Source organism: Nycticebus coucang, chromosome 8 (genome assembly GCF_027406575.1).
Source record: "Nycticebus coucang isolate mNycCou1 chromosome 8, mNycCou1.pri, whole genome shotgun sequence".
Lineage (NCBI taxonomy): Eukaryota > Metazoa > Chordata > Mammalia > Primates > Lorisidae > Nycticebus > Nycticebus coucang.
Genome location: NC_069787.1, coordinates 48,908,977 through 48,935,060, shown reverse-complemented (window position 1 = coordinate 48,935,060; position 26,084 = coordinate 48,908,977). Strand labels below are relative to the sequence as shown.

Below are 26,084 nucleotides of genomic sequence, written 5' to 3'. Positions count from 1 at the left end.
TCTTGGACAATTGACCCCCTTATCATTATGTAATGCCCTTCTTTATCCTGATGACCTTCTTCGTTTTGAAGTCTGCTATGTTTAAAATTAATGCAGCTATTTCAACTTTCCTTTAATTACTGTTAGCATGATATGTCTTTCTCTATAACCTTTTACTTCCAAACTATTGAAGTCTTTATAGTTAAAGGTAGATATCTTGTAGATAACATATAGTTGGATCTTGTTTGTATTTTTGCTTTCTTAATCCATTCTCACAATCTATTTTATCTGGCATATTTAGACTGTCACATTCAAAGTGATTACTGACATAATTTCTACCATATTTGTAACTTTCTGTGCATATTTGGTTTTTGTTACTCACCTCCCCCTTTCTGCCTTCTCTGGTCTTGATTGAGCATTTTACATAATTCCATTTTATTTCTCTTTTAATAAATAAATTATACTTCATTTTAAGCATTTGTTAGTGGTTGTCCTAGAGTTTACAATATACTTCTTAGGTTTTAGAACATTGTTGGTAAAATATGCTTACCATATTTTATAATTTTAACCATTTTTGGTGTACAGTTCAGTGGTATTAAACACATTTGCATTGTTTTATAATCATCCAGGACTTCTTCATCTTTTCAAAATGAAGCACTATATCCAGTATGTAATATACATTTTAAATCGATTATCACCTTCATATAACACTATGCTCTTCTCATACAGTACAGATAGCTTAAAGTATTCTCTGTTCATACCTCCTGTCTTTTGTGACATTGTTATTATTCATTTCCCTGATCCATATGCTATAATCACTAAAACATTATATTACTGTTATTAATTTTCTTAAATTTTATGGTATATAAGGTATACAACATAATACTACAAATACATATACAGTAAAATGGTTACTAATGTGGACAAAATTAACGTAACTGTTATTTTACATAATTACCTACATTCTCTCCCTGTGTCAAAAGCAGTTGTAATCTACTTATTTAGCAAAAACACTAAATATGATACCCTATTATTATTGCATTTTGCAGTATAATCTAATATTATTTTATTGGGGTCCTGTAAATGTGGTGCTAAGGGTAGGAGAAGGGAAGCATTCTATAATCTTCTAATTCAATCTCAGTGTTTTAGCGGGCCTGAGTCTTGAGGTTGTGACCTTAGCGGTGTTTTCTCCAGTGGTATAGCTTATTGTCCCTGCCTCATCCTCCCGTCTCTGGCTGAAGCATACCTAACCTGTTTCCTTAAAGTGGTAACTAGCAGTGAGGGTTTCTTGTCTCCTCTCTTAGGTGTACAGGAAACCTGGCGGAAGGAGGTGGAAGAATGTCCATTCTCCTACTGTATAAGGCTCTAGCGAAGTCCTTTCTGCTGGATGTAAGATTGGGGTTTTTTGTTTGTTTGTTTTTCATGGAGAAGGCACTGGGTAAATTTTATAATGATGATTCTTTCCTTGTCCTTGCCAGAGCCATGACAGCATCTTTCTGGTACCTCAATTATGAAAACCTGGTGGGATTTCTGGAGCTAATACTCAGAAGGTGAGTCCCCCTGCACCCCAGACTGTGATCCTCATGAATTTCAAAGAAAGTCCAAAAAAAGGAATTGATTTTGCGTTCCAGATTTTTTGTGTAAGGATGGGAATGTTTCCCAAGCTCTTTACTTGTGAGAGCTGATACTGGAAGTCTCTTTCTCAAGAAACTAAGATATATTTATTGACCTATATAAGAAATTCATGGGAAAGGGAGGCAAATCTGGCTTCAGTAATCACTGAGACTATGGCCTTGAAAACTGCTTTTCTACATTTTGACTTCTCCCTGTCACAGTGCCGTTTACTCATGCCAGTCATCAATCTGTTTTCTCCATGGCTGAAGACAATTCTGGACTCAGATCTTCCTCATCAGCTTTAAAAACCACCACCACCACCAACACCACCACCACCACCACCAAAAATAATAACAATAAATTCTGCAAGAGGATCGTGATTGGATCAACTTGTTTCACATGCCCATAGCCTGGACCAATCACTGTGGCTGTGAAGGGGCAAGACTATGACTGGCCGAGCATGAGCTACGTGCAGACACCTGGTGCCAGGGAGATGGAACTGTTTCCCGAGACATTAATAGATATTCTTAGGAAGCATAGATAGGAGGGGAGTGTAGGAAAGGAAAGAAAGACTACTAATCCATGCCCTATAAGGGGAATGGGGAATAGCTCACTCAAGGCAAATTTGCCTCATTTACAATTGCCTCAGCTTACAAACTCCTTTAAATCCTTTGGAATGTTTATGAGAAGGGAGGATTTCCAATCTTGCTTCTCACAGTCCTTACCGAAGTGGATAACTGAGTCTATTCATCTGATAATGCATTTAAACTGAATTATTGTGACAAAGGATTTCCATTATCTATTTCATTGTGTTGCAGACTGTCAGGATAAATCTCATGTGGGGAGAAGATCAAAGTTGCTTTCTTTTATTTCCAGTTTTTATATTCCATGACTGCTTGGACTCAGCTTGATTTAATGCATAACTTAGGACAGAAGAGCAAGGTGGTTTCTACTCTAAGCTCCTAAAGCCCCTAACTCGTGTAAAAATCTCTTGAGATGACAGTTTCTGGCAGCTCAACCTGGATGAAATTGCCTTTTTTAAAAAAGTAATTAATGTTTGCTCATTCAAGTTTGACCTGTAATAGCCTGAATGTCCTGAAAAATTTCAAAAATAGGAACAAAAGTTTCAAAAAAACTTTCTGTAAAAATAATTAGAAGGTGTGCAAATTCTATTATTAAATACAACTTGAACTGGTTTAGGCAAAAAAGGACAATTTATAACCTCACCCTCCAATATATACTCTGTTTGTGCACGTGTGTGTGTGTGTGTGTGTGTGTGTGTGAGAGAGAGATTGATTTCAATTCTAGGATTTTAAATGTTGTCATCAGGACCTATTCTTCCATCTCTTGATTTTGTTCTTTGTAACTGGCTTCATCCTCAGCTTACTTCCTTATGAGCTGATGTCTAGCAGAAGAGAACATATGTGTCTCTCTTACAAAGCCATCAAATCTAAAGACGGAACCTCATTGTTTAGACTGGGTCACATGGACAAACCTCAGTCGATAGAGGACGATGTCTATATTTTGACCGGGTAGGAGAGTGTAGTCAGTTTGTTCAATCCTATCTTAAGTAACAACCCCTTGGCTAGGTTTGATCACCAAAATAGAAGTAGTACATATAACAAAAGGGATGATAATAACAACACACATTTACGAAGTGCTTGGTATGTGCCCAGCACTCTTCTGAACATTTAAAATGGTTTAACGAATTTATAACCTTCTCATCCCAAACTCATGAGAAGACAGAGAGGTTGTATAACTTGACAAAGGTTGTATAGCTAATAAGTAGTAGTACCAGGATTTGTACATAGCAGTCTGGATCCAGCGTGAGTGCAGTTACCACAGATCATTACTCTCTTTAAGGAGGTGAGCAATGAAATCCAGGGGCTACTCTAGAACACAGCGTACAAGAACAAACAATTGTCAATATCCCTTCTAGGAAGTTATTTCTTTCTATGCCCTTCAGTTGACTGTTATCCCTGATCCTAGTTTTCCCCATAGCCCATTTGGAAAATCAATACATCTGGATCAAAGACTAAATCTCTACTTTTAATGTATGTGCACTATTTTGGTTCTTTTTCTATAGTCTCAGCCTCAATAGATGGATTTCTACAAAGAAAAAGGTTTGAAGTGAACCCATGTCTCGTCCTTTCTGTTTTTCTCTTAAAAAAAAAAAAAAAGTCTTCAGTTTATAATTTAGAAGCCAGCCTGTTCCTCCATTCTCATGAGTTCCATTCTTTTTCTCCTCAAACCCCACTGACCTAGAAGTCTGCAGATTGATTGCACCCTCTGCAGCTACGCAAACCAACTGCAGTACCCCCGACAGCAGATGAGTTTCAAGGGAATCCGAAAGAGAATTGGACGGGCAAATCAAAACATCTTGTTTCAGCCTTTTACAGATATTTATGGAGTTTGTGGGAAAAAAAGACTGAAAAAATTTGAAAATGAGGAGAATCAATGGGAGGAGGGAAAACATCAGAGTTTCTAAAGTTAGAAACTCTGAGTAACCTAGTTTGAAAGAAAAAGAATAGTTTGATGAATTCAGTAAAAAATATTTTATGAAAGTATGTGAGTGTGATTTTTAACGGAACAAATTGATACGTTACAAGGTTCAACTAGACATGTATCTTTTTCCTAAAATAGCTTGTGCTATGTAACAAGCCACCCAAAGCCCAGTGGTAAAAAACAACAATAATGTCTTATTTCTCATCAGTCTGCAGGCTGATCTGGTTGGCTGTCTACATGGGCTTAGCCAGGGACAGCTCTGCCCCACATGCTTTTCTTCATCCTCTGGAATTAACAGGTCAATTTGGGCCTGGCCTTCCCATGATGATGGCAGAAGATCAAGAGGGTAATCTCAGCTGTATAAGCCCTTTTAAAGTTTCTGCATTACTTATGCAACTTTCCATTAGCCAAACCAAGTCACATACAAAACCTAGCATTCAGGTATGAGAAGCACATCCTACCCAAATAGGAAGATACTGAAAATTTGCACAAAAAAAGCAAGTGGAAATAGGGAGGGAAAAAGAATTCAGGCCTTTAATGTAATCTACCATGTCCTATCATCCAGCCTGTGCTGATTAGGCTTATGGGTGGTAGTTGATGAGCGATGAGCCCTAAAATACTTTGAGATCGACAAGGGGCCTACCCATGGCTTGAGTGAGCCAATCAGATAGTAAAAGGAGCTAACACCTCATCATGCTTACTACATGCCAGCCAGTGCTCTATCATCCATATCTACTTAATACTCACAATGATCTGAGGAGACATTTACCATTGTTGGCTCTATTATACTCAGTGAGGAAACTGAAACATGGAGAAGTAACCTGCCCAGTTGGTAAGCAGAAGAACTGCTAAGTCGAAGGACCAAGATTCAAATCTGGACTGTCTGACTACAATACTCATGCAATTAACCTACTCATTTTTCTCTCTTGGAGAGAAAGAGACAGAATTTGCAAAACAGTAGTGAAGCAGAAGTTATAAGGATGTCATGGTCAGCCTGAGTCACATGTAAGCTTTGTTTAAAAAGAGAGTGAGAAAATATGTAGAGGTTGAGAAAGTTGGTATAGAAAGAGGAGGAAAAGAGATATAGGCAGAGGTGATGATGGGAAGAGCTGTGCCAGGATGTGGGGAGAAAAGGTGAATGAATCTCTGACAAGTCCCCAGGGCTACTTCTCTGGAAGAAGAGAAGTGGTGAAATAATGATAACAGATTCCTGGAAAGTGTATTGCCTGTTAGTAAGCATTTAGTTTGGAAAGTACTAAGAATCAAAGACTGGAGAATTGTTATGATTTGAAAACTCAGGTTGCCACAGTTGTAAACTTCTTATAAACTTTTATAAAATCAATTTTTGATTTCCAAAGTATAAAAGAGATCAAAGCAGAATGATTATGGTTGAATGAATGTGATACATCTTCCAGATGGCCCTTTCTTCAGGCTATCCTTCCCCCTCACTGCTCTGAGCTGAGCTCTGTTGAACCATCAGGATCCTTAGGACACTCTTTTAAAAACATTGACCCACACTTAGGCAAATGGTTTCTTCAATGGCTCACTATTAAACATTTTAGGTATTTTAGGTTCCATGGGCTTTTGCAATTACTCAACCCTGTAGTTGTAGTATACTACATAAATGACTGCACTTTATTTATGGACACTAAAATTTGAATTTCATATCATTTTTCATGTCACGAAATATTTTCTTGATTTTTTTTCCACCTGTTTTAAAATATAAAAACCATCCTTAGCTCACAGGCCATATAAAAAACAGTTGGTGAACAGATTTGGCCTGTGGACCACAGATTGCTGAGCCCTGAACTAACTAGACTTTGCCAAGGGACCCTGGGTAAGAACTCTGCCCTTGCTTAGATGTAGGACAGGGGTAAGGTTAGATACAGGCTAAGATAAAGTATGACTTTGGCACTTGAGGTGAATATTCCCATCCCTGAAGATTTGTTTTCTACCAACTCACAACTATTTTCTGTCCTTCCAACACCTTCTTATTTATTGTGGAACAAAATAAGATTAGAAAACTCATCTGAGATTCTGCAGGTGTCAGATCCTTTTCTGAGAGCAAGTTTTGATCTGAGGGGCTAGGGAAGGAACAGCTAGGCTTTTCCATTCTCTAGCTTTAATTAAGATCCTACGAAAGAGACTAAGAGATCCTTTCACTGTCTTGCCTGGGGCCAATGCTGGTTGCAAATCTAAAGAAGCTTCCTAACTTAATGGTTCCAGAACTGTATTGCCAACTTTCAATTTGCTATGCCACCTTCCACCAGAGCAAGCTTGGATGACCGAAATCTAACAATTCCTGGCAACTCTGCTATGTCAGAGTCATGTAACAAGTGCTTCTGGAGTGTCTGTGGTTTCTTCCTCCCCATTTGGAGCCAAGAAACATAAAGAGGAGAAATGCAAGAAGGAAGAAACTTAAGGTCCTAAGGCCTCACATGTAATCAGCTTAGAGCAACTGAGAATTTGACTATATTTTTATTTTCATCTAAATCCCCTTTGTGGCCCCTGTTAAAAGCTTGGGCTGTATCTTTAATGTATCAGACTTATTTTTTTAAAGTCATTTTCAGAATAAAAATAAAAGATGACAAAACTCCTCTATTTTGATTGATCACATTTGTTAATCGCTTGACCAGTCAACTTAGATCAACTTGAGTGTCAAGTTAACCAAAAAAGTCAAGCGATTTTCTACAGGTGAAGCTACAGGATATGAAATGGATGGAATAATTCATCCTCCCTCAAATTTCTACTTCCCTCTTACTTTCTACAGAAGCGCTTACTTCACAAATCAGTCTTCCTGTACTCCATCCTGCCACACCAGTTGACTTAACCTGAACCTTTGCTTTTCTTCTTATGTGTAATACAGATTGAATAAAATGCTCTCTAAAATACCTGTTGAAGGGCCAGGTGTGATGGCTCATACCTGTCATCTTAGCACTTTGGCTGGGTGAGGCAAGAGAATCCCTTGAGCTCAGGCATTTGACACCAGCCTGATCAAGAGCGAGACGCCGTCTCTGCTAAAATTAGAAAAGCTAGCTGGCCCTGGAGGCCAGAGCCTGTAATCCCAGTTACTCAGGAGGCTAAGGCAGGAGGATCTCTTGAGCCCAAGAGTTTGAGGTTGCTGTGAGCTATGATGCCATAGCACTCTAGCCTGGTGACAGAGTGAGCCTCTGTCTCTAAAAAAAAGAAAAAAAAGTAATAAAATACCCTTTGGAAACATATCATCAAACTTGGGAAAATATGATAAAATGTGAAATCTTTTTTGTTGTTGGTTTTTTTAGGCAACAGTCACATTACACTGCCTTATGTGATTATGTGATCTGTGTTAGGAGGAGACCTAATTCAATGAAAACGACTCATGACACAGGAAAGTGGTAAGAGAAAATAAAAAGCACATATCTAAAAATCTCTCTCTGCTGGAAAATCAGCAGTTACACTGACTAATTGTATTTCTGCAAACTAACTATTTCATAAAGAGATTAAAAAAAAAAAAACCCTTAATTCATGATTTCCCCTGAAGCTGTCATTTGGTCTCAGTGGGTGGGTGCGTGGTCAGGAAGTGAAGTGCAAAACATCAGGGTCTGCATCTCAGCCAGTCTTCCCTTTGATCAAACATGGAGCCCAGACAGGAAACAATATGCTCCTTGCTTTAGTGCCATTGTGGATTGTTCATTAGTTTTAATTATTTTCTAAGGTCTAGAAGGAGCCATCAAAAAAACTTAATCATGAATGGAAGGCAAGGCAGTCTTCTGTGATCATAAAAACACATAAAGTGTTTTCGATTATGGACTTTTTATAATTTACACTCAAATTTGAACTGAAGGGGGCATATGGCATTTCAACATTTATTTAAAAAGCCTGGGAATATATGATAAATTATAAGTTTTTGTTATAAAATCAAATAATTTGACTTTCTATTACGTTTTCATGGCTAAATTTGTGAGGGTGTGTGTGGAGGAATCCTTTCTAATTTTAACTTTGCTAGAAAAATAAATAAAAATATAGCATCTTCTTGCTAGGAGAGATTTTAAAGATTACGCCAATTATACAAGGCTTGTGCTTCTGTCAGCATTTTTATCCAGTGCAGGGAGGGTCTCTGGAGCAGCCTATTCTATTCTGGAAAGTTCGGGAATTCAGAACTCGGTCTCTGCACGACTTCACATGTGACCTCCATGGTTTCATAAATTTGGCTCAATCTTTCTTCTAGAACAGCCCTTCAAGTATTGGAGCAGCTGTTGACTCTCTGAAATCTCCAAGGTCTGGGATTGTGGGCTCTGGAATCCAACTGATCAGGTTCAGTTTGAGGTGTTATCATTAACTAGATGAGTCATTGGGCAATTATTTAGCCATCATAAACCTTGGTTCCTCCTCATGAAAAACTGAGGAAAGAGTTATGCCTACTTACAGGGTGACTATGAAGATTAAATGAGGATATTCATCTAGTCCTTCACAGTCTGCCAAATGGCAAGTGCTCGTAAAGGCTATTTATTACTAATAATGTTAGGACTGTTTCTCATGAAACAATCCCCATATGTCCTCATGTGACATGGCTTTGCATCTCCTCATTAAGGGGTGACCAAGTGGTCCTGGTTTTATGAGTGAAAGTCCCACATCCTGGGACTATACCTCAGTCCCTGGCAAACTGAGACAATTGACCACCCTATTCACTGTATTGGTTACTTACTTCAGGATTTTCCTGCTTTAATTAAAGTACATTTACGATATCCCTGATGAAACCTGCTGCATGAGACAGTCCTATTAAAAAGTGCCGGGAGTGCCGAGAATTATGTTGGGGGTATTGTCTGACTTATGTTTTGATTAAATCTTGTTCTCTGATAACTGACTGGAACCTTTAACCGTGCCTTTGGCTTCAGATTTGGACTTACTCTGGATTGGGTTTGAATCTTATAAATCTTTTTATCACTTTTATTTATTTATTTTTTATTGTTGGGGATTCATTGAGGGTACAATAAGCCAGGTTACACTGATTGCAATTGTTAGGTAAAGTCCCTCTTACAATCATGTCTTGCCCCCATAAAGTGTGACACACACCAAGGCCCCACCCCCTCCCTCCTTCCCTCTTTCTGTCCCCCCCCATAACCATAATTGTCGTTAATTGTCCTCATATCAAAATTGAGTACATAGGATTCATGCTTCTCCATTCTTGTGATGCTTTACTAAGAATAATGTCTTCCACGTCCATCCAGGTTAATACGAAGGATGTAAAGTCTCCATTTTTTTTAATGGCTGAATAGTATTCCATGGTATACATATACCACAGCTTGTTAATCCATTCCTGGATTGGTGGGCATTTAGGCTGTTTCCACATTTTGGTGATTGTAAATTGAGCTGCAATAAACAGTCTAGTACAAGTGTCCTTATGATAAAAGGATTTCTTTCCTTCTGGGTAGATGCCCAGTAATGGCATTGCAGGATCAAATGGGAGGTCTAGCTTGAGTGCTTTGAGGTTTCTCCATACTTCCTTCCAGAAAGGTTGTACTAGTTTGCAGTCCCACCAGCAGTGTAAAAGTGTTCCCTTCTCTCCACATCCAAGCCAGCATCTGCAGTTTTGAGATTTTGTGATGTGGGCCATTCTCATTGGGGTTAGATGATATCTCAGGGTTGTTTTGATTTGCATTTCTCTAATATATAGAGATGATGAACATTTTTTCATGTGTTTGTTAGCCATTCGTCTGAAGAGTATAGGCATAGGTGGCACATTTCTTTTTTTTTTTTTTTTGTAGAGACAGAGTCTCATTGTACCACCCTCGGTAGAGTGCCGTGGCATCACACGGCTCACAGCAACCTCCAGCTCTTGGGCTTACATGATTCTCTTGCCTCAGCCTCCCGAGCAGCTGGGACTACAGGCGCCTGCCACAACGCCAGCTATTTTTTGTTGCAGTTTGGCCGGGGCTGGGTTTGAACCCGCCACCCTCAGCATATGGGGCCGGCACCCTACTCACTGAGCCACAGGTGCCGCCCAGGTGGCACATTTCTTAAACTGATTGAAGCTATCTATGACAAACCCACAGCCAATATTTTACTGAATAGAGTAAAACTGAAAGCTTTTCCTCTTAGAACTGGAACCAGACAACGTTGTCCTCTGTCACCTTTACTATTCAACGTAGTGCTGGAAGTTCTAGCCAATACAATTAGGCAAGACAAGGAAATAAAGGGAATCCAAATGGGAGCAGAGGAGGTCAAACTCTCCCTCTTTGCTGACGACATGATCTTATACTTACAGAACCCCAAAGACTCAACCACAAGACTCCTAGAAGTCATCAAAAAATACAGTAATGTTTCAGGATATAAAATCAATGTCCACAAGTCAGTAGCCTTTGTGTACACCAATAACAGTCAAGATGAGAAGCTAATTAAGGACACAACTCCCTTCACCATAGTTTCAAAGAAAATGAAATACCTAGGAATATACCTAACGAAGGAGGTGAAGGACCTCTATAAAGAAAACTATGAAATCCTCAGAAAGGAAATAGCAGAGGATACTAACAAATGGAAGAACATACCATGCTCATGGATGGGAAGAATCAACATTGTTAAAATGTCTATACTTCCCAAAGCAATCTACCTATTCAATGCCATTCCTATCAAAATACCAACATCGTACTTTCAAGATTTGGAAAAAATGATTCTGCATTTTGTATGGAACCGGAAAAAACCCCGTATAGCTAAGGCAGTTCTCTGTAACAAAAATAAAGCTGGGGGCATCAGCATACCAGATTTTATCACTTTTCTATCTTGTGTAACACAGATGGAACTAAACTGTTGGTCACTCGTGCCTACCTGGTGCTGACTTGGCATGTCCTTGAAGCCTGCTCCATCGTGCCCTGTGAAACTACATAGATAAATTAGATAAATTACCCTGCACCAAATCACAAAACATGAGATTAGAAATATGAGAATTTTGGCCAATCTGGACCCTTAGAGTTGGGTTCTCAACCACATATAAACCCTCTCAGTTGTTACTGTCCTCTAATATATACGTCTGTATCTATAATTAGAAGAACTATTCCTTACTGGAATCTTAACATACTATTTCTTCCAAAATTTATTGATGCTTTGTTCTGAAAACCCTTTTAAGAAGGAAAATGAGGTTGATTTGGTATGGTATTTGGTGCCTGTGGTAACTCTTTCCTTTTCTAACAGCTCCAAAACCACCTACCTACTTGTTACAATGTATGTAATTCATGAAAAGACACTGACATATACAGGAAAAAGTTGTAATGGCTTCAAATTGCAACAGATAAGGAAACTTATCTGTGTAGAAATTTATCTGTGATCTGTAAGACCAGATGTCCCTTTGTCAACTAAGACCAGCCCTAATGCTAAGGAAATAAAAGTTACCTACAGGTTGAGAATTCAGGGCCCAGCTGGCATGGTAAATTTCTAAATTACTATGGCTACAAGCAAAACCCTTGGGGAACTCCATAACAATAGGTGTTATCAGGCTGATTTATAACCCAGGCCACTACAAGTCTGATTGAACAGAGGACCAGCCTTACAAACCTTCTCTTCTTTTTTTTTTTTTTTTTATTAAATCACAGCTGTGTACATTGATATGATCATGGGGCATCATTCACTAGCTTCACAGACCGTTTACCAAGTTTCACATATACCCTTGTAAGATGCACCGCTGGTGTAATCCCACCAATTTCCTTCCCTCTACCCACCATACCCCCTCCCTCCCCTCCCTTTCTCCCTTCCCCCTATTCTTAGGTTGTAACTGGGTTATAGCTTTCATGTGAAAACCCTAAATTATTCTCATGGTAGGACTGAGTACATTGGGTACTTTCTCTTCCATTCTTGAGATACTTTACTAAGAAGAATATGTTCCAGATCCATCCATGTAAACATGAAAGAGGTAAAGTCTCCATCTTTCTTTAAGGCTGCATAATATTCCATGGTGTACATATACCACAATTTATTAATCCATTCGTGGATCGATGGGCACCTGGGCTTCCTCCATGACATAGCAATTATGAATTGGGCTGCAATAAACATTCTGGTACAAATATCTTTGTTATGACGTGATTTTTGGTCTTCTGGGTATACGCCCAGTAGAGGAATTACAGGTTTGAATGGCAGATTTATTTTTAGATCTCTAAGTGTTCTCCATATCTCTTTCCAAAAGGAATGTATTAATTTGCATTCCCACCAGCAGTGCAAAAGTGTTCCCTTTTGTCCACATCCACGCCAACATCTCTGGTCTAGGTATTTTGTGATATAGGCTAGTCTCACTGGAGTTAGATGGTATCTCAAAGTAGTTTTGATTTGCATTTCTCTGATGATTAAAGATGATGAGCATTTTTTCATATGTCTGAAGGCCGCATGCCTGTCTTCTTCAGAGAAGTTTCTCTTCAAATCCCTTGCCCAGACTGTGATGGGATCCCTTGTTCTATTCTTGCTAATGCATTTGAGTTCTCTGTGGATTCTGGTTATTAAACCTTTGTCGGAGACATAACCTGCAAATATCTTCTCTCATTCTGAGGGCTGTTTGCTTGCTTTACTTACTGTGTTCTTGGCTGTGCAGAAGCTTTTTAGTTTGATCAAATCCCAGTAGTGTATTTTTGAAGCTGCTTCAATTGCCCGGGGCGTCCTCCTCATAAAATATTTTAATATTTTATTTATTTTTTAATATTTTATTTATTTAATATTTAATATTTTAATATTTTAATATTCGCCCATCCCGATTTCTTCAAAAGTTTTCCCTGCACTCTCCTCTAGTACTTTTATAGTTTCATGTCTTAAGTTTAAATCTTTGATCCAGTGAGAGTCTATCTTAGTTAATGGTGAAAGGTGTGGGTCCACTTTCAGTCTCTTACAGGTTGCCAGCCAGTTCACCCAGCACAATTTGTTAAATAGGGAATCTTTTCCCCACTGAATGTTTTTAATTGGCTTGTCAAAGATGAAATAACAGTAAGTAGCTGGATTCATCTCTTGATTCTCTATTCTATTCCAGACATCTACCTCTCTGTTTTTGTGCCAATACCATGCTGTTTTGATCACTATTGATTTGTAGTATAGTCTGAGGTCTGGTAGCGTAATTCCTCCTGCTTTGTTTTTATTTCTGAGTAATGTCTTGGCTATTCGAGGTTTTATCTGATTCCATATAAAATGAAGTATTGTTTTTTCCAGATCTTTAAAGTATGACAGTGTTGCTTTAATAGGGATTGCATTGAAGTTATATATTGCTTTGGGTAGTATAGACATTTTAACTATGTTGATTCTTCTCAGCCATGAGCATGGTATGTTTTTCCATTTGTTAATATTTTCAACTATTTCTTTTCTTAGAGTTTCATATTTCTCTTTATAGAGATCTTGCACATCCTTCGTTAGATAAATTCCCAAATATTTCATCTTCTTTGGCACTACTGTGAATGGGATAGAGTCCTTAATTGTTTTTTCAACTTGACTGTTGTTAGTATATATAAAGGCTACCGATTTATGAGTGTTGATTTTGTAACCTGAGACGCTGCTGTATGCCTTGATCACTTCTAAGAGTTTTGTAGTAGAGTCCCTAGTGTTTTCCAGATATACTATCATATCATCCGCGAAGAGCGAAAGTTTGATCTCTTCTGACCCTATATGGATACCCTTGATTGCCTTTTCTTCCCTAATTGCAGTGGCTAAAACTTCCATTACAATGTTCAAAAGCAATGGAGACAATAGGCAGCCTTGTCTGGTTCCTGATCTGAGTGGAAATGATTCCAATTTAACTCCATTCAATATGATATTGGGTGTGTGTTTGCTGTAGATGGTCTCTATCAGTTTAAGAAATGTCCCTTCTATACCAATTTTCTTAAGTGTTCTGATCATGAAGGGATGCTGGATATTATCAAAAGCTTTTTCTGCATCGTTTGAGAGAGTCATATGTTCTTTGTTTTTTAATTTGTTTATATGCTGGATTACATTTATAGATTTACGTATATTGAACCAGCCTTGAGAACCTGGGATAAAACCGACTTGGTCATGATGTATAATTTGTTTGATGTGTTGCTGGATTCTGTTTGTTAGGATCTTGTTGAATATTTTTGCATCTATATTCATTAGTGATATCGGTCTATAATTTTCTTTTCTTGTTGGGTCTTTCCCTGGTTTGGGGATCAGGGTGATGTTTGCTTCATAGAACGTGTTGGGTAGTCTTCCTTCTTTTTCTACCTTTTGGAACAGGTTAAGTAATATAGGTACTAATTCCTCTTTAAAGGTTTGGTAGAATTCAGACGTGAAACCATCTGGTCCTGGGCTTTTCTTTTTAGGGAGGTTTTGTATGGTTGATGCTATTTCCGAACTTGATATGGGCCTGTTCAACATTTTCACTTGATTCTGGCTAAGTCTTGGAAGGTGACGTGCTTCCAACTGTTGGTCAATTTCCTTCAGATTTTCATATTTCTGAGAATAAAGTTTCTTGTAATATTCATTAAGGATTTTTTGGATTTCTGAGGAGTCTGTTGTTATTTCGTCTTTGTTGTTTCTGATTGATGAGATTAGAGATTTTACTCTTTTTTTCCTGATTAGGTTGGCCAAAGGTTTATCTATTTTATTGACCTTTTCGAAAAACCAGCTTTTTGATTTATTGATCTGTTGTATTATTCTTTTGTTTTCAATTTCATTTAATTCTGCTCTAATTTTGGTTATTTCTTTTCTTCTACTGGGTTTGGGGTTGGAATGTTCTTCCTTTTCCAGTTGCTTGAGATGTCCCATTAAGTTGTGAACTTCCTCTCTTTCCATTCTCTTGAGGAAGGCTTACAGTGCTATAAATTTCCCTCTTAGAACTGCCTTTGCGGTGTCCCAGAGGTTCTGATAGTTCGTGTCTTCATTGTTGTTTTGTTCCAAAAAATTGGTGATTTCTTTCTTAATCTCATCTCTGACCCAGCTATCATTCAGCATAAGGTTATTTAACTTCCATGTTTTTGTATGAGTATGCAGATTCCTGTTGTTACTCAGCTCAAGTTCTATTCCATGGTGTTCCGAGAAGATGCATGGAATAATTTCTATTCCTTTAAATTTACTGAGGTTAGACTTGTGACCTAAGATGTGATCGATTTTAGAGTAAGTTCCATGGGCTGATGAGAAGTATGTGTATTCAGTTTTGTTGGGATGAAATGTTCAGTAGATGTCTGCTAGATCCAAATGTTGGATGGTTAGGTTTAAATCTAAGATTTCTTTGCTCAGCTTCTTGTTGGAGGATCGATCCAACACTGCCAAAGGAGTGTTGAAATCTCCGACGATTATGGAGCTGGAGGAAATCAAGTTGCTCATGTCTGTTAGAGTTTCTCTTATAAATTGAGGTGCATTCTGGTTGGGTGCATAGATATTAATAATTGAGATCTCATCATAGTGAGTAATACCCTTAACAAATATGAAGTGACCGTTCTTGTCCTTCCTTACTTTTGTTGGTTTAAAGCGTATTGTATCTGCAAATAAAATTGCAACACCTGCTTTTTTCTGATTACCATTTGCCTGAAATATGGACGACCATCCTTTCACCCTGAGTCTGTATTTGTCTTCTAGGTTAAGATGTGACTCTTGTATGCAACGGATATCTGGCCTGAGTTTTTGTATCTAGTCAGCTAACCTATGCCTCTTTAGAGGACAGTTTAAGCCATTCATATTAATGGAGAATATTGATAAGTCTGGTGAAGTTTTGGGTGTCGAGTTTTTCAAAAGTCCAGTGGCCATTTTTAATCCTTTCGCCAGTGTGGAATTTGGAGTTTGATCCGAAGTTTTTGAGTGAGTTTACTTTTGTGGTATAGGATTGGGTTGGTCATTATGGAGGATAGGTCTGAGAATATCCTGAAGAGCTGGTTTGGTTATGGCAAATTTCTTCAACATATGAATGTCATTAAAGTATTTAATTTCTCCATCATAAATGAAACTCAGTTTAGCTGGATACAAAATCCGGGGTTGAAAGTTATTTTGCTTTAGGAGATTAAAAATCGGTGACGACCCTCTTCTGGCTTGAAAAGTTTCAGCAGAGAGATTTGCAGTCATTCTGATATTCTTGCCTTTGAAGGTAATTTCTTTCTCCTGGCAGCTTTGAGGATTTTGTCCTTCATATTAACTTTAGTGAAGTTAATTATGATATGCCTTGGGGATGTCTTATTGGGGTTGAGTCGTGCTGGGGTTCTGAAGCTGTCTGCTATCTGAATTTCAGAATCTCTAGGCATGTCTGGAAAATTCTCTTTCATAATTTCATGCAGAAGGGCCTCTGTGCCCAGCGAGGCCACTTCATCTGTTTCTGGAACTCCTATGATTCGCATATTTGCCTTTTCTCAGGTGAGAAAACCCCTCTAGAGGAGAGGAGGCTTACGAAGTAGCCCCTATACACATCTAGCCACTCACCTTTTGAATGTCATAGTGGAGGCCACGGATAGCAAAGTTGGGGTTGTAGTCATATTTCCTAATCCCCTCTGGGTACTGTTGGGGTAAAGAAGCCCAGGCCTAAGCCAGTAGCACTACCAAACCTGGCTGGAGGGCCACCTTAGGGGGTCAATCCAGCTACTTTCCCAGAGCAGTTGCCAGGCCAGGGTAGCCCTGGGCTTAGACCAAGCTGCACTTCTGGAGCAGTGACAATAAAACAGGCAGGTATAACTGGGGTACCCAAAGGGATGAGCTGTACCTTCTAGCCTCCGGGACCTGGTGGTGGCAGAGGCCCCTGCCTGGCTGGTCTCACCTTGTAGTGCTCAGTTAGGATGTCATGGGCAGCACTGAAGATCTCAGGATGCAGCACATCTGCATACTGGGCCAGTGTGTAGTCGTAATCGAAGCCATAGACTTCGACATCACGCAGGCTGATCTCGTTGTTGGTGTAGATAGCTGCTGGGTTCAGGAGACTGCAGACCTCAGGGGGCAGGAGGTCTAAAAGCAGGAGATGCAAAGAGGTGGCACAATGAGGATGGTGACACCACAGCAACTAGTGGATCCTGTGTACTTGACTGGTGCCCAGCTCTGTAAGCCACATAAAATACCTCACAATTGCAATTCTCAGCCTAATGCTGTAGATGATGAAACTGAGGTTTGGAGAGAAGTCGTTTGCCCAGAGTCACGTGGTTTGGGTAAGGTAGATCTGGCAGTGGGCTGAGCCCATAACTGGAGCTCCTCCCTTTGGGCACCCTAGTTATACCTGCCTGTGTCTCCTCCAGGCTCTTGCCATAAAGCCCCATCAGATACACAGCTGTGCTGGAGCCCTGGCAGCACCCTGGAGGCAGGCAGGCTGGCACTCAGCTCTTCACTGTCTAGCCCAGAACAGCTGCTCTTGGGCCTGTCTAAAGTGCAAATATTTCCTGTTGCTCAAAAACCACTCAGGAGCACCACTGTCTGGTCCCTGTTGGACAGCAACTGCTCTCTCAGCTGCCCAGCTGCCCATGGGCCATCTCCATGGGATAGCACAGGGGGACTCCAACCCAGAGGGTGCTGGCTCTGTCTGAACCAGACTATGTGGCTGAGGCCATTGTGCTGTCTTTCCATCTTGCCTGAGCTGGAATTGGGGCTCAGAAACATTAGTGGGGTGGGGAGCCCCTCTGCTGCTGGGTCTAAGCACCTGCTATAGCCCAGAGAGCCAGGTTCCCTCTAATCAGATTTCAGCTGCCTGCCAGCCCATCTAATGACATTTGCTGGCTCTAGCCAGGGAACATTGCTAATTACAACAGGGGGGAAGATGTGAAGTTGGGTTCTGGAACACAGGCTGTTCCCTTCTGGGGATGCAGTCATGCCCCCTCCCCAAGTCTCTGGCCGCTCCCAAAGGGCCACAGTTGACTTAACAGCAGAGTGGGCTCCTTGGTACCAGGTCTCCTGCCTTGATTTCCCCATCTGTTTAATGGCAGAGGTTGATGGGAAAAGGGATGTGGTGAAAAGGGCACAGACACTGAGGATGAGATCATACCCTCCCTTTCATGGCTGTGACTTCAGGAATATCACCTCATATCCCAGACCTAAGTTTCCTTATCTCTAAAGGGGTAATAAAAATTGTACTGACCTACATATTTACTAAGGGGCATTCCCACCCTGCACATATGCAGGATTAAATAGATCATGTACCTCTCAAGACCCTCATGAGCTCCCTATCCCCAATTTCTCCATGTCACTCCAGGAATACGGGATACAGGGAGGGGACAGCAGGCTGGACTAGGTGCACAGGGCACTGCCTTGCACAGACCCCAGGTCCAAGTCTCCAGGATGCCTGTCTCAGGCACAATTAGCCCCAAACACAGAGAAGCCCCTGGCCTTACAGCATGTCTGGCAGTTGCTGCAGTCAAGAGGCAGACACCTCACTGATGTGCTCCCGTGCCCAGAGCATTTGCCTTAGAGGCTCCTTGGGAACACAGGGCTCTGCCCCTACCCCTTTCTTTTGTAGCCAAGTGCAGTGTGTGGGTGGGGGAGTAGGTGTGGCTGGTTCCCAGGCCAGCACAGAGCAGCGGCTCTGCAGATCCATGGGTACAGACAGGACACTCTTCATTCGGATGCACGTGAGACACAGCTGACTGCAGCCCTCTAGGAAGCTGCTTCTCAGATGCCCCTCACCTGGTGTTGCCAGGACCCTGAGCCTCACCCTCTCCATGACCCTGACTAAATCCAGGCCTTGCCCTGTGTCCTTAAGAATTTTCCTAGGGGCCCAGGGACAGACAATCCTCTGAGGAATAAAGCAGAATGAGGAAGGAGTTAGCTTCCTGACGCAATTTTTGGACCAAGGAAACCATAGCTCAAGTGTCACAGGGTCCCACTCTCTTCCATAGGGTGGTGGTGGTGTGTAGAGCCAGGCGAGGATGTGCCCTCCCCACTATCCTGAACTGGCCTGCAACCTTTATAGCCTCACTGTCCAGCCCTCACTCTCCTCTCTCCTCAGCCCCAAGCTCCCACATCTGCCCATGGGTCCAGGTCCTGGGGCCAACCCTGTCCCGGCAGCCACGACACTCACTTGTGGATGCCTTGGAGACCTGTCTTGTTTAATCCTTATTCCAGTTCTGGAATGTAATCACACTTATTACTCCATTGTCCAGAGAAAGAAACTGGGGCTCAGGGAGGTGAAGGGACTTGCTCCAAACTACTGAACAGTTGGCAATGGAGTTGAGATCTGCATGCCCCTAAGCCTAGCCCTCCAATGTCACCACACAGGCCAGGTAGGGCCGATCTTGGGCCTCAAAACAACCATTCAACAACACTTGCTTATAGGACTCCACTATTCTGCCTTTAGCTTGTCAAGAATGAGTTTCAGTCACCCATGACTCCCTAGGTCTTCATACAGATGCAGTGGAAGCCCCTGTCCAGTCCATTGGACTCTTTCACACAGGGCTACTTTGTCTATCAGACAATGAAAGCCACATCAACCCTGGGGTTCTTCTGAACCTCCCCTGCCCATTCTTGGCCTGGCTCTTTTCTAGTTATCACCACAATCTGTGACAGAGGTCCCAAGACTGTGTTTTGAGCTTGAGGGCAGAGGTCTGAGAGCATGAGGCTCCCCGAGGTTCATCCAGCTGGTCAGTGGTGATAAGGCCCACAAATCCAAACCACATACATGTGCCTGCTGCAGGGGCAGGGTCCCACTAGACATATCTAGACAAGTGGGCAGATGTCCAGGGCTCTCAGCTCTCTGGCTACCCCAGTGCACCCCAGGCTGCCCTTGCTTTGGAAGGGGTGTCTCAGAGCTCATCATCCCATTTGGCAGAGTTAGAGGAGCACCCTAGGGTAAGCGCCTCGCGCAGCCCTGGTCAAGGTTTGTAGTAGCCCTTCTGGATTACAGGGGACTGGGGGACTTGGTCTGGTTTCACCAATGCCTTTGCCTTGTGGGCTGCGAGTGCGCTGAACCTCCAGGGTGAAATCAAGAGCGTCTGAAAAGTCCAGCCGGCGTCAGCTTAGGTAGGGCCGTCCCCAAGAGCCTGTCCGGACGAACGCCACTGTCTGGCTTTGTCCATATCACCCCCACCCCCCACCCCCAACACTAAGGACCCGAGCAGAACAAGGGCTTGGGGGCGTTTCCGCAACGGCCTCCCCGCACGCGGGAACCCAAGGAAAGAGTGCGGCCACTTCAGGAGCCTCAAGCTCCTGTAGACCTAGCCAGGAAAGAAGCCTTCCGCCCGAGCCTTTCCCGAAAAGCTGACCGACCCTCGGACTCCGGGGCTCCAGCAAGACGCCCGCGACCGCTCGGGGGTGGTGCCCTGGCGCTCTGTCCGCCACGCGGGAGACACCCCCAGGCGCACGTACAGCTCCTGCTCACCCATCGTGCACCAGTCTCCGCACGTCCTGGTAGCGAGCCCACAAGTGTGAGTTGACTTCCGTGCTGCCGGCTGGCGCGGAGCGCGGAGAGCCAGGGCAGTGGGCGCCGGGATCCGGGGGGCCACAGCTAGGACAGGAGGGCGAGCACCAGGCAGCCCGCGGCCCGCCCTGGCCTCGGCACAGAAGCCAGCGCAGAGGGGCCGCCCGCAGCCCCGCACCCGCCATGCCCACTGCGCGCCGCCAGCGCAGCCCTCCACCCCTGGCCCAGCCCGCCGCCGTCCGCCCTCTGACTGCGCGCCCGCCACGGTGCCCCAGTGCTCCTCACAGCAGCCGGCCAATGGGCGCGGTGCGCGTACCTGTCAGGCCAATGGGTGCGGTCCGGGGGGCGGGAGGTCCGGAGCCCGGCGGGCGGGCGGGGCGGACGCCCTGGCCCCTACCCCCCAGCTCCCGCGCGGCGGAGGACTTTGCGCCCCCCTTCGGTAGTCACGGTGGTGATGGTGGCCCCTTCTGTCGGAAGTCGCAGGGCCTAAGAGCCACCGTCCTCGTGAGGCTCCGTACCACCGAGGCACAGGAGAGGGCCGGAGCGCGGCGGGTCCACCCAACCCCGGGGTCCTCCGCCTCTCCCTGAGCTCCTGGTTCCTCCAGCCCTTTCCTTAAGCCTTTGGGTCCTTCTGGCCCCTGATCGTGTGCTTCTTTTCCCTAGGACCTGTCCCCCTTTCCCAGAGTCCTGTTCCCCGCCTCCGGCTTCTATCTGCCCACTGACCAGAGCCTGGGCTGTTTCAACTCATCTAGCGAATAAAGACCCCTTTCCATGCTCTCCCCAGTGCCGGTCCCACACTGGGTGAGACCGCAGGACCTGAAGTGCAGTCAACGTCCACTGAGCAGCCCTTTTCCGGGTACCTCCGGGTGACCCTTACAACTCAGAGCAGGATGACTAGGCCGTGCGCTGCAGAGCAGTGGGGCAGGGGTCACTGCACCCACTTGGTTCTGACCACAGCAAATGGCTGCATGATCCACTCAGCTCTTGGCTTCAGGCTCAGGCCCTCTCTTGAGATGCCTGGTCTTTTCTAGCAATATCGCTAGACTTTCCTAGGAAATTCCTCTTAACGTCTTGGAACTGCTGTCCACCCACATTTCTTCTATTCCTATCTATTTTCTGAGCCTGCACAAGCTGAGCCTGGGCCCAGAGGAGGCCAATCCTGCACTGGTGAGCCCTGTGGGTGGGGAGCCAGCTAGTTGGGAAAGCGTTGTTTCCCGGGGGTCAGGGTACATGTGTATTTGAAGCTCTACTGAAACTAGGATGAAGACATGCAGTGTGTCAGACACTGCCCGGCACTGGTGAGGGCTCGTGTGGCGGCCTCCCCAAGGGTTCCACTTAGGAGGGCGCTGGGGACCTGGCCCAACATGAATCGTCTCCAGGCACGTGGACAGCCTATGTCATGCAGCCCTCAGAACCACCAGGAAAAAAGAGAACCAACAACAAGCTGCGGTGGGAGTGTGTGGCTCAGGCGCAGTTAACTCAGAGCATAATGAGGCGTCTTGGCCAGGTTATAGGCAGCAGTTCAGGCCATTCACTCCAGTCCTCTGACTCTTTTCGGGGCCCTGCACTGGCGTTCTATCTCCTATAGTCTGTTTTTGTATATTTTGGGTCCCTATCATCAAACTCCTCATTTGCCGTAAGGTTTCATCTAATTTTCTTAAGAGTGTCTAATAGTTGTTTTCACTCTCAAAGCTGTTCCTCTAGTTGTTATTTTAGCTCTAGGTAATGGTGTGACAGCCCCTCACAGAAACCTTCATCAAGTACAGTGAGTAGCATGAGAAGATGTAATGATGAGTGGAGGCTCTTCTAGACTCAGAGCTCTGCTTCTACCCTGTTTCCCCGAAAATAAGACCTACTTATAGGAAAGATAAGACGTCCCCCTGAAAATAAGACCTAGCGCAACTTTGGGAGCACACCTTAAAATAAGACACTGTCTTATTTTCGGGAAAACGGTATGTGGCTTAATCTCTTGACTTAAATTGAGAGAGTAAATGTTAAGATCCAGGGTTCAGCGGATCGTTATAATTATCGTAACTCATACTGTAGCTAATGTTAATTGATCAGTTATCATGCTCCAGGCGTGTGTCAGTGGATTCAGAGAAAGTCCCCCATTCCCTCAATACCCACTGGGAATTGAGCTTGGAGAGCAGGGCTGTGGTTTGTCAAAAGCTCTGACCATCACGCTTTTCTGTGATTAATTGTGAATAGAGCACCTACAAGTGCCTGTAGAACAGTAAGTGCCCAGTACATGGCAGCTTCTATTAATTTTAGTACTTGTGATCATCCATCCATCTGTATCTGTATTGAATGAGCACCTCTGAGAGGATATCATGAATAAGATAGAGTTCCTCATTCCAGAAGTTCTGTAATGGGAAAGACAGATAATGCAGTTACCATTAAGCATGATCAGTGTTGTGAGAGGCAAATGAGAGGAACTTAAGAATCTTGGGTGGGCTAGAAAGTGCAAGGAAGGCTTCTGGAAGTGGTTACCAAGTAAAGGAGGACCTGAAGATTGATTAGGTGTCAGCCAGATGAGGGGGTTTGTGGAGTTGAAAGTATCTTCATGGCAGTGGTAAGGGCAGACATGGGGACTTGTCTGAGAGTATGCTCTGTGTTTGAGGATTGAAGCAGACGAACAGTGAGGGAGGGGGAAGTGGCTAGAAGGGTCCTTGGGCATGAGTCAAAGGGACTGGAGAACCAAGAATGGATCACAAAGATTGAGGTTTTTTTTTTTTTTTTTTTTTTTTGTAGAGACAGAGTCTCACTGTACTGCCCTCCGGTAGAGTGCCGTGGCGTCACACGGCTCACAGCAACCTCTAACTCTTGGGCTTACACGATTCTCTAGCCTCAGCCTCCCAAGCAGCTGAGGCGCCTGCCACAACGCCCAGCTATTTTTTTGTTGCAGTTTGGCCGGGACTGGGTTTGAACCCGCCACCCTCTGCATAAGGGGCCGGGGCCCTACTCACTGAGCCACAGGTGCCGCCCGAGGGTTTTTTTTGTTTGTTTGTTTTTTGAGACAGAGTCTCTGTTGCCCTTGGTAGAGTGCCATAGCAACCTCAAACTCTTGGGCTTAAGCGATTCCCTTGCCTCAGCCTTCCAAGTAGTTGGGACTACAGCACCCAGGTATTTGTTGTTGTTGTTGCATTTGTCATACACCAGCCTAGGTGTATGTGGCCAGTGCCCTACCCACTGAGCTACGGGCCCTGCCCAGATTGAAGGTTTTTTTTTTTTTTCCCTGCAGTTTTTGTCTGGGGCAGGGTTTGAACCCACCACCTCTGGCATATGGGGCCGGCACCCTACTCCTTAGAGCCACAGGTGCCACCCCATATTATGTTATTTTCTTTTTTTTCCTTTTATTTGCAATTTGGTGGGGGCCAGGTTCGAACCCACCACCCTCAGTATATGGGACTGGTGCCCTACCCACTGAGCCACCTAAGATTGAAGGGTTTTAAGCAGGGGATTATCACTTGGGAGAATGGCTCCTTGTCCCTGTGGAGAGGAGATTGGCACAACATTTAGGCTGTATGGCTGTACAGATTTGAGATAGTGGGCTGGTGTAGGTTGGGGGCAGAAGGGATGCTAAGGGGTAGGTGGAGTTAGAGACATCCCGTGATTGAGTAGACTTGGTAGATGAGGAGTGGAGGCTTCAGGTACGACAGCAGGGGTGATATAATACCTGAACACAGGCAGGGTGAACCTGGGCTTCATTTGGGATGTGCTAAGGTGGAGGTATCTATACAAATGTGAAACTCAGGAGGCATATCTAGGGCAGAAATCTGGATAAGTGGACCCACTCACAAGCAAATTGTGATGAAAGTCAGAATCAAACCCCAATATTTTAAGAATGGCTGAGAATGGGCAGGGCCAATGTGGAAATCAGGTAAGTTTGTAATCACAGATGACAGGCAGTTAAAGAAGTCTGACTCCGTAAAGGGGCTGTAACCTCTCTACCCCCTGAAAGACTGGAGGATGTGCAAAAGGTGATCCGGGAGGGGTGTGTGGAGGGAGGTTGGAGATACTTGACCCTTGAGAGAGTGGAAGAGAAAGAGATCAAAGCCGGATGGCAGGAGTAGGTCTTCTTAGTTAGCTGGATGAGTTCTTTACTGATGACTTCTTCCCTGTGAAGGGGGAGTTCAAGGCCATTTGAGAGTGGGTGAAGAAGGGTATTCTGAGGAAACAGGGTTGTCAGGCATCCCAGTGGACCCAATTAGAGGCATCAGTTGGTCCTGCAGTGCATAGCAAGTAGGGTGAGGCCTGGAGAAGGGAGGTGGTCAGATTAATCTGTGGTTGGGGATTTTTACATTAACAAGAGTGTGAAGGAATGCCAGTTGATTTGGCAGGAAGAAGGGGAAGGCAGGCTCGACTGTAGCATAGTGTTTATGGTGCCAGCCACATATATCGAGGCTGGCAGGTTCGAACCTGGCCTGGGCCAGCTAAACAACGATGACAACTGCAACGAAAAATAGCCAGGCGCTAGCCAGGCATTGTGGAGGGCCCCTGTAGTCCCAGCTACTTGGGAGGCTGAGGCAAGAGAATCACCTGAGCCAAAGAGTTTGAGGTTGCTGTGAGCTATGATGCCAAAGAACTCTACTGAGGGTAACATAGTGAGACTGTCTCAAAAAAAAAAAAAAGAAAAGAAAAGAAAAAGAAGGGGAAGACAGAACCTGGGGAAAATGTTGGTGAGATCCAAGGACAGGAGGTGTGGTCTGAGCAGACTTGCTTCATACGAGCATTCCAAGTGACAGAGAAGCTGGAGGTGAAGGGAGCTGGAGCTTCAGCCCCTGGGTAGCAGTGGTGTCTGGAGACAGGGGCAAGAAACCTAAACTAGAGGCCTTCACTTTCAATGACTGAAGATGCAGAGAGCAGGTGCCAGTGCATAGGAGGTAAAAGTCAAATGGCCTAAGCCCTAAAGGAAGAGATGTCTTTAAATGAGGGTAGAGAATCAATAGTTTGGAAAAGAAGCAGTTGAGAGTGAAGAAATGGACTGCCCCTCCCCACCTGAAGGCTTTTGGGTATAGGAGAGGGAGAAGCATGGAACTAGGGCAAGAAGTGCCCCTGAGGGGGCACTCCGAGGTTTTAGTTAAGTAGGATGATTTCAGAACACAGACTTCGTGGGGGAGAAGCAAGTGAGGGAAGCTTTAAAACATTGCTAAAAGGTGTGCTAGGATGTGGCCTAATGCTTACTTTGCTATTTAAGTCTAGAATTCCATTAACATAGTCCTCATTTAACTCAGATTCTGTTTTAATTAAGCTTATTTTGAGCTGGATGCAGGGGCTCATGCCTGTAATCCCAGCACTTTGGGAGGCTAAGGTGGCTGAATCCTTTAGGCTCAGGAGTTCAAGACCAGCCTGAGCAAGAGAGAGACCTGCATCTGTATTAAAAATTGAGACTAGAGGATCATTTGATTACAAGAGTTTAAGGTTGCTGTGAGCTGTGATGACACCATGATGGCACTCTACCCAGGGTGACAGAGTGAGACTGTCTCAAAATGAGAAAAAAAATTGAGCTTATTTTGGCATTGAGTTAAAACACTAAGAATCAGAAATAGGAGACATTTCTAGACTATTGGTTGAATTATTCAGATCTCAGTATTTTAAAGTCTTCAGTTTTTAAAAAGTCTAAGCAAATTTTTTATTTGATACAGATGATGTCTACCGTAGAAAAGCCTCAGAAAGACAGTTATCAAAGAAGGCTGGAAGATGAATGAGGCTAAACTTC

At 43.5% G+C, this 26,084-nt stretch overlaps 1 protein-coding gene across 1 annotated transcript in view; it reads left to right on the top strand.

Annotated features, from left to right (window-relative positions):
* Positions 1-26,084, top strand: part of LOC128591328 (uncharacterized) — a 75,687-nt gene that overhangs the window by 28,021 nt on the left and 21,582 nt on the right. The window contains exons 5-6 of the mRNA XM_053598821.1: positions 1,460-1,529; positions 7,380-7,472. Of these exons, the coding sequence (XP_053454796.1) occupies positions 1,460-1,529; positions 7,380-7,472 (163 nt within the window). The remainder of the gene's footprint in view (positions 1-1,459; positions 1,530-7,379; positions 7,473-26,084) is intronic.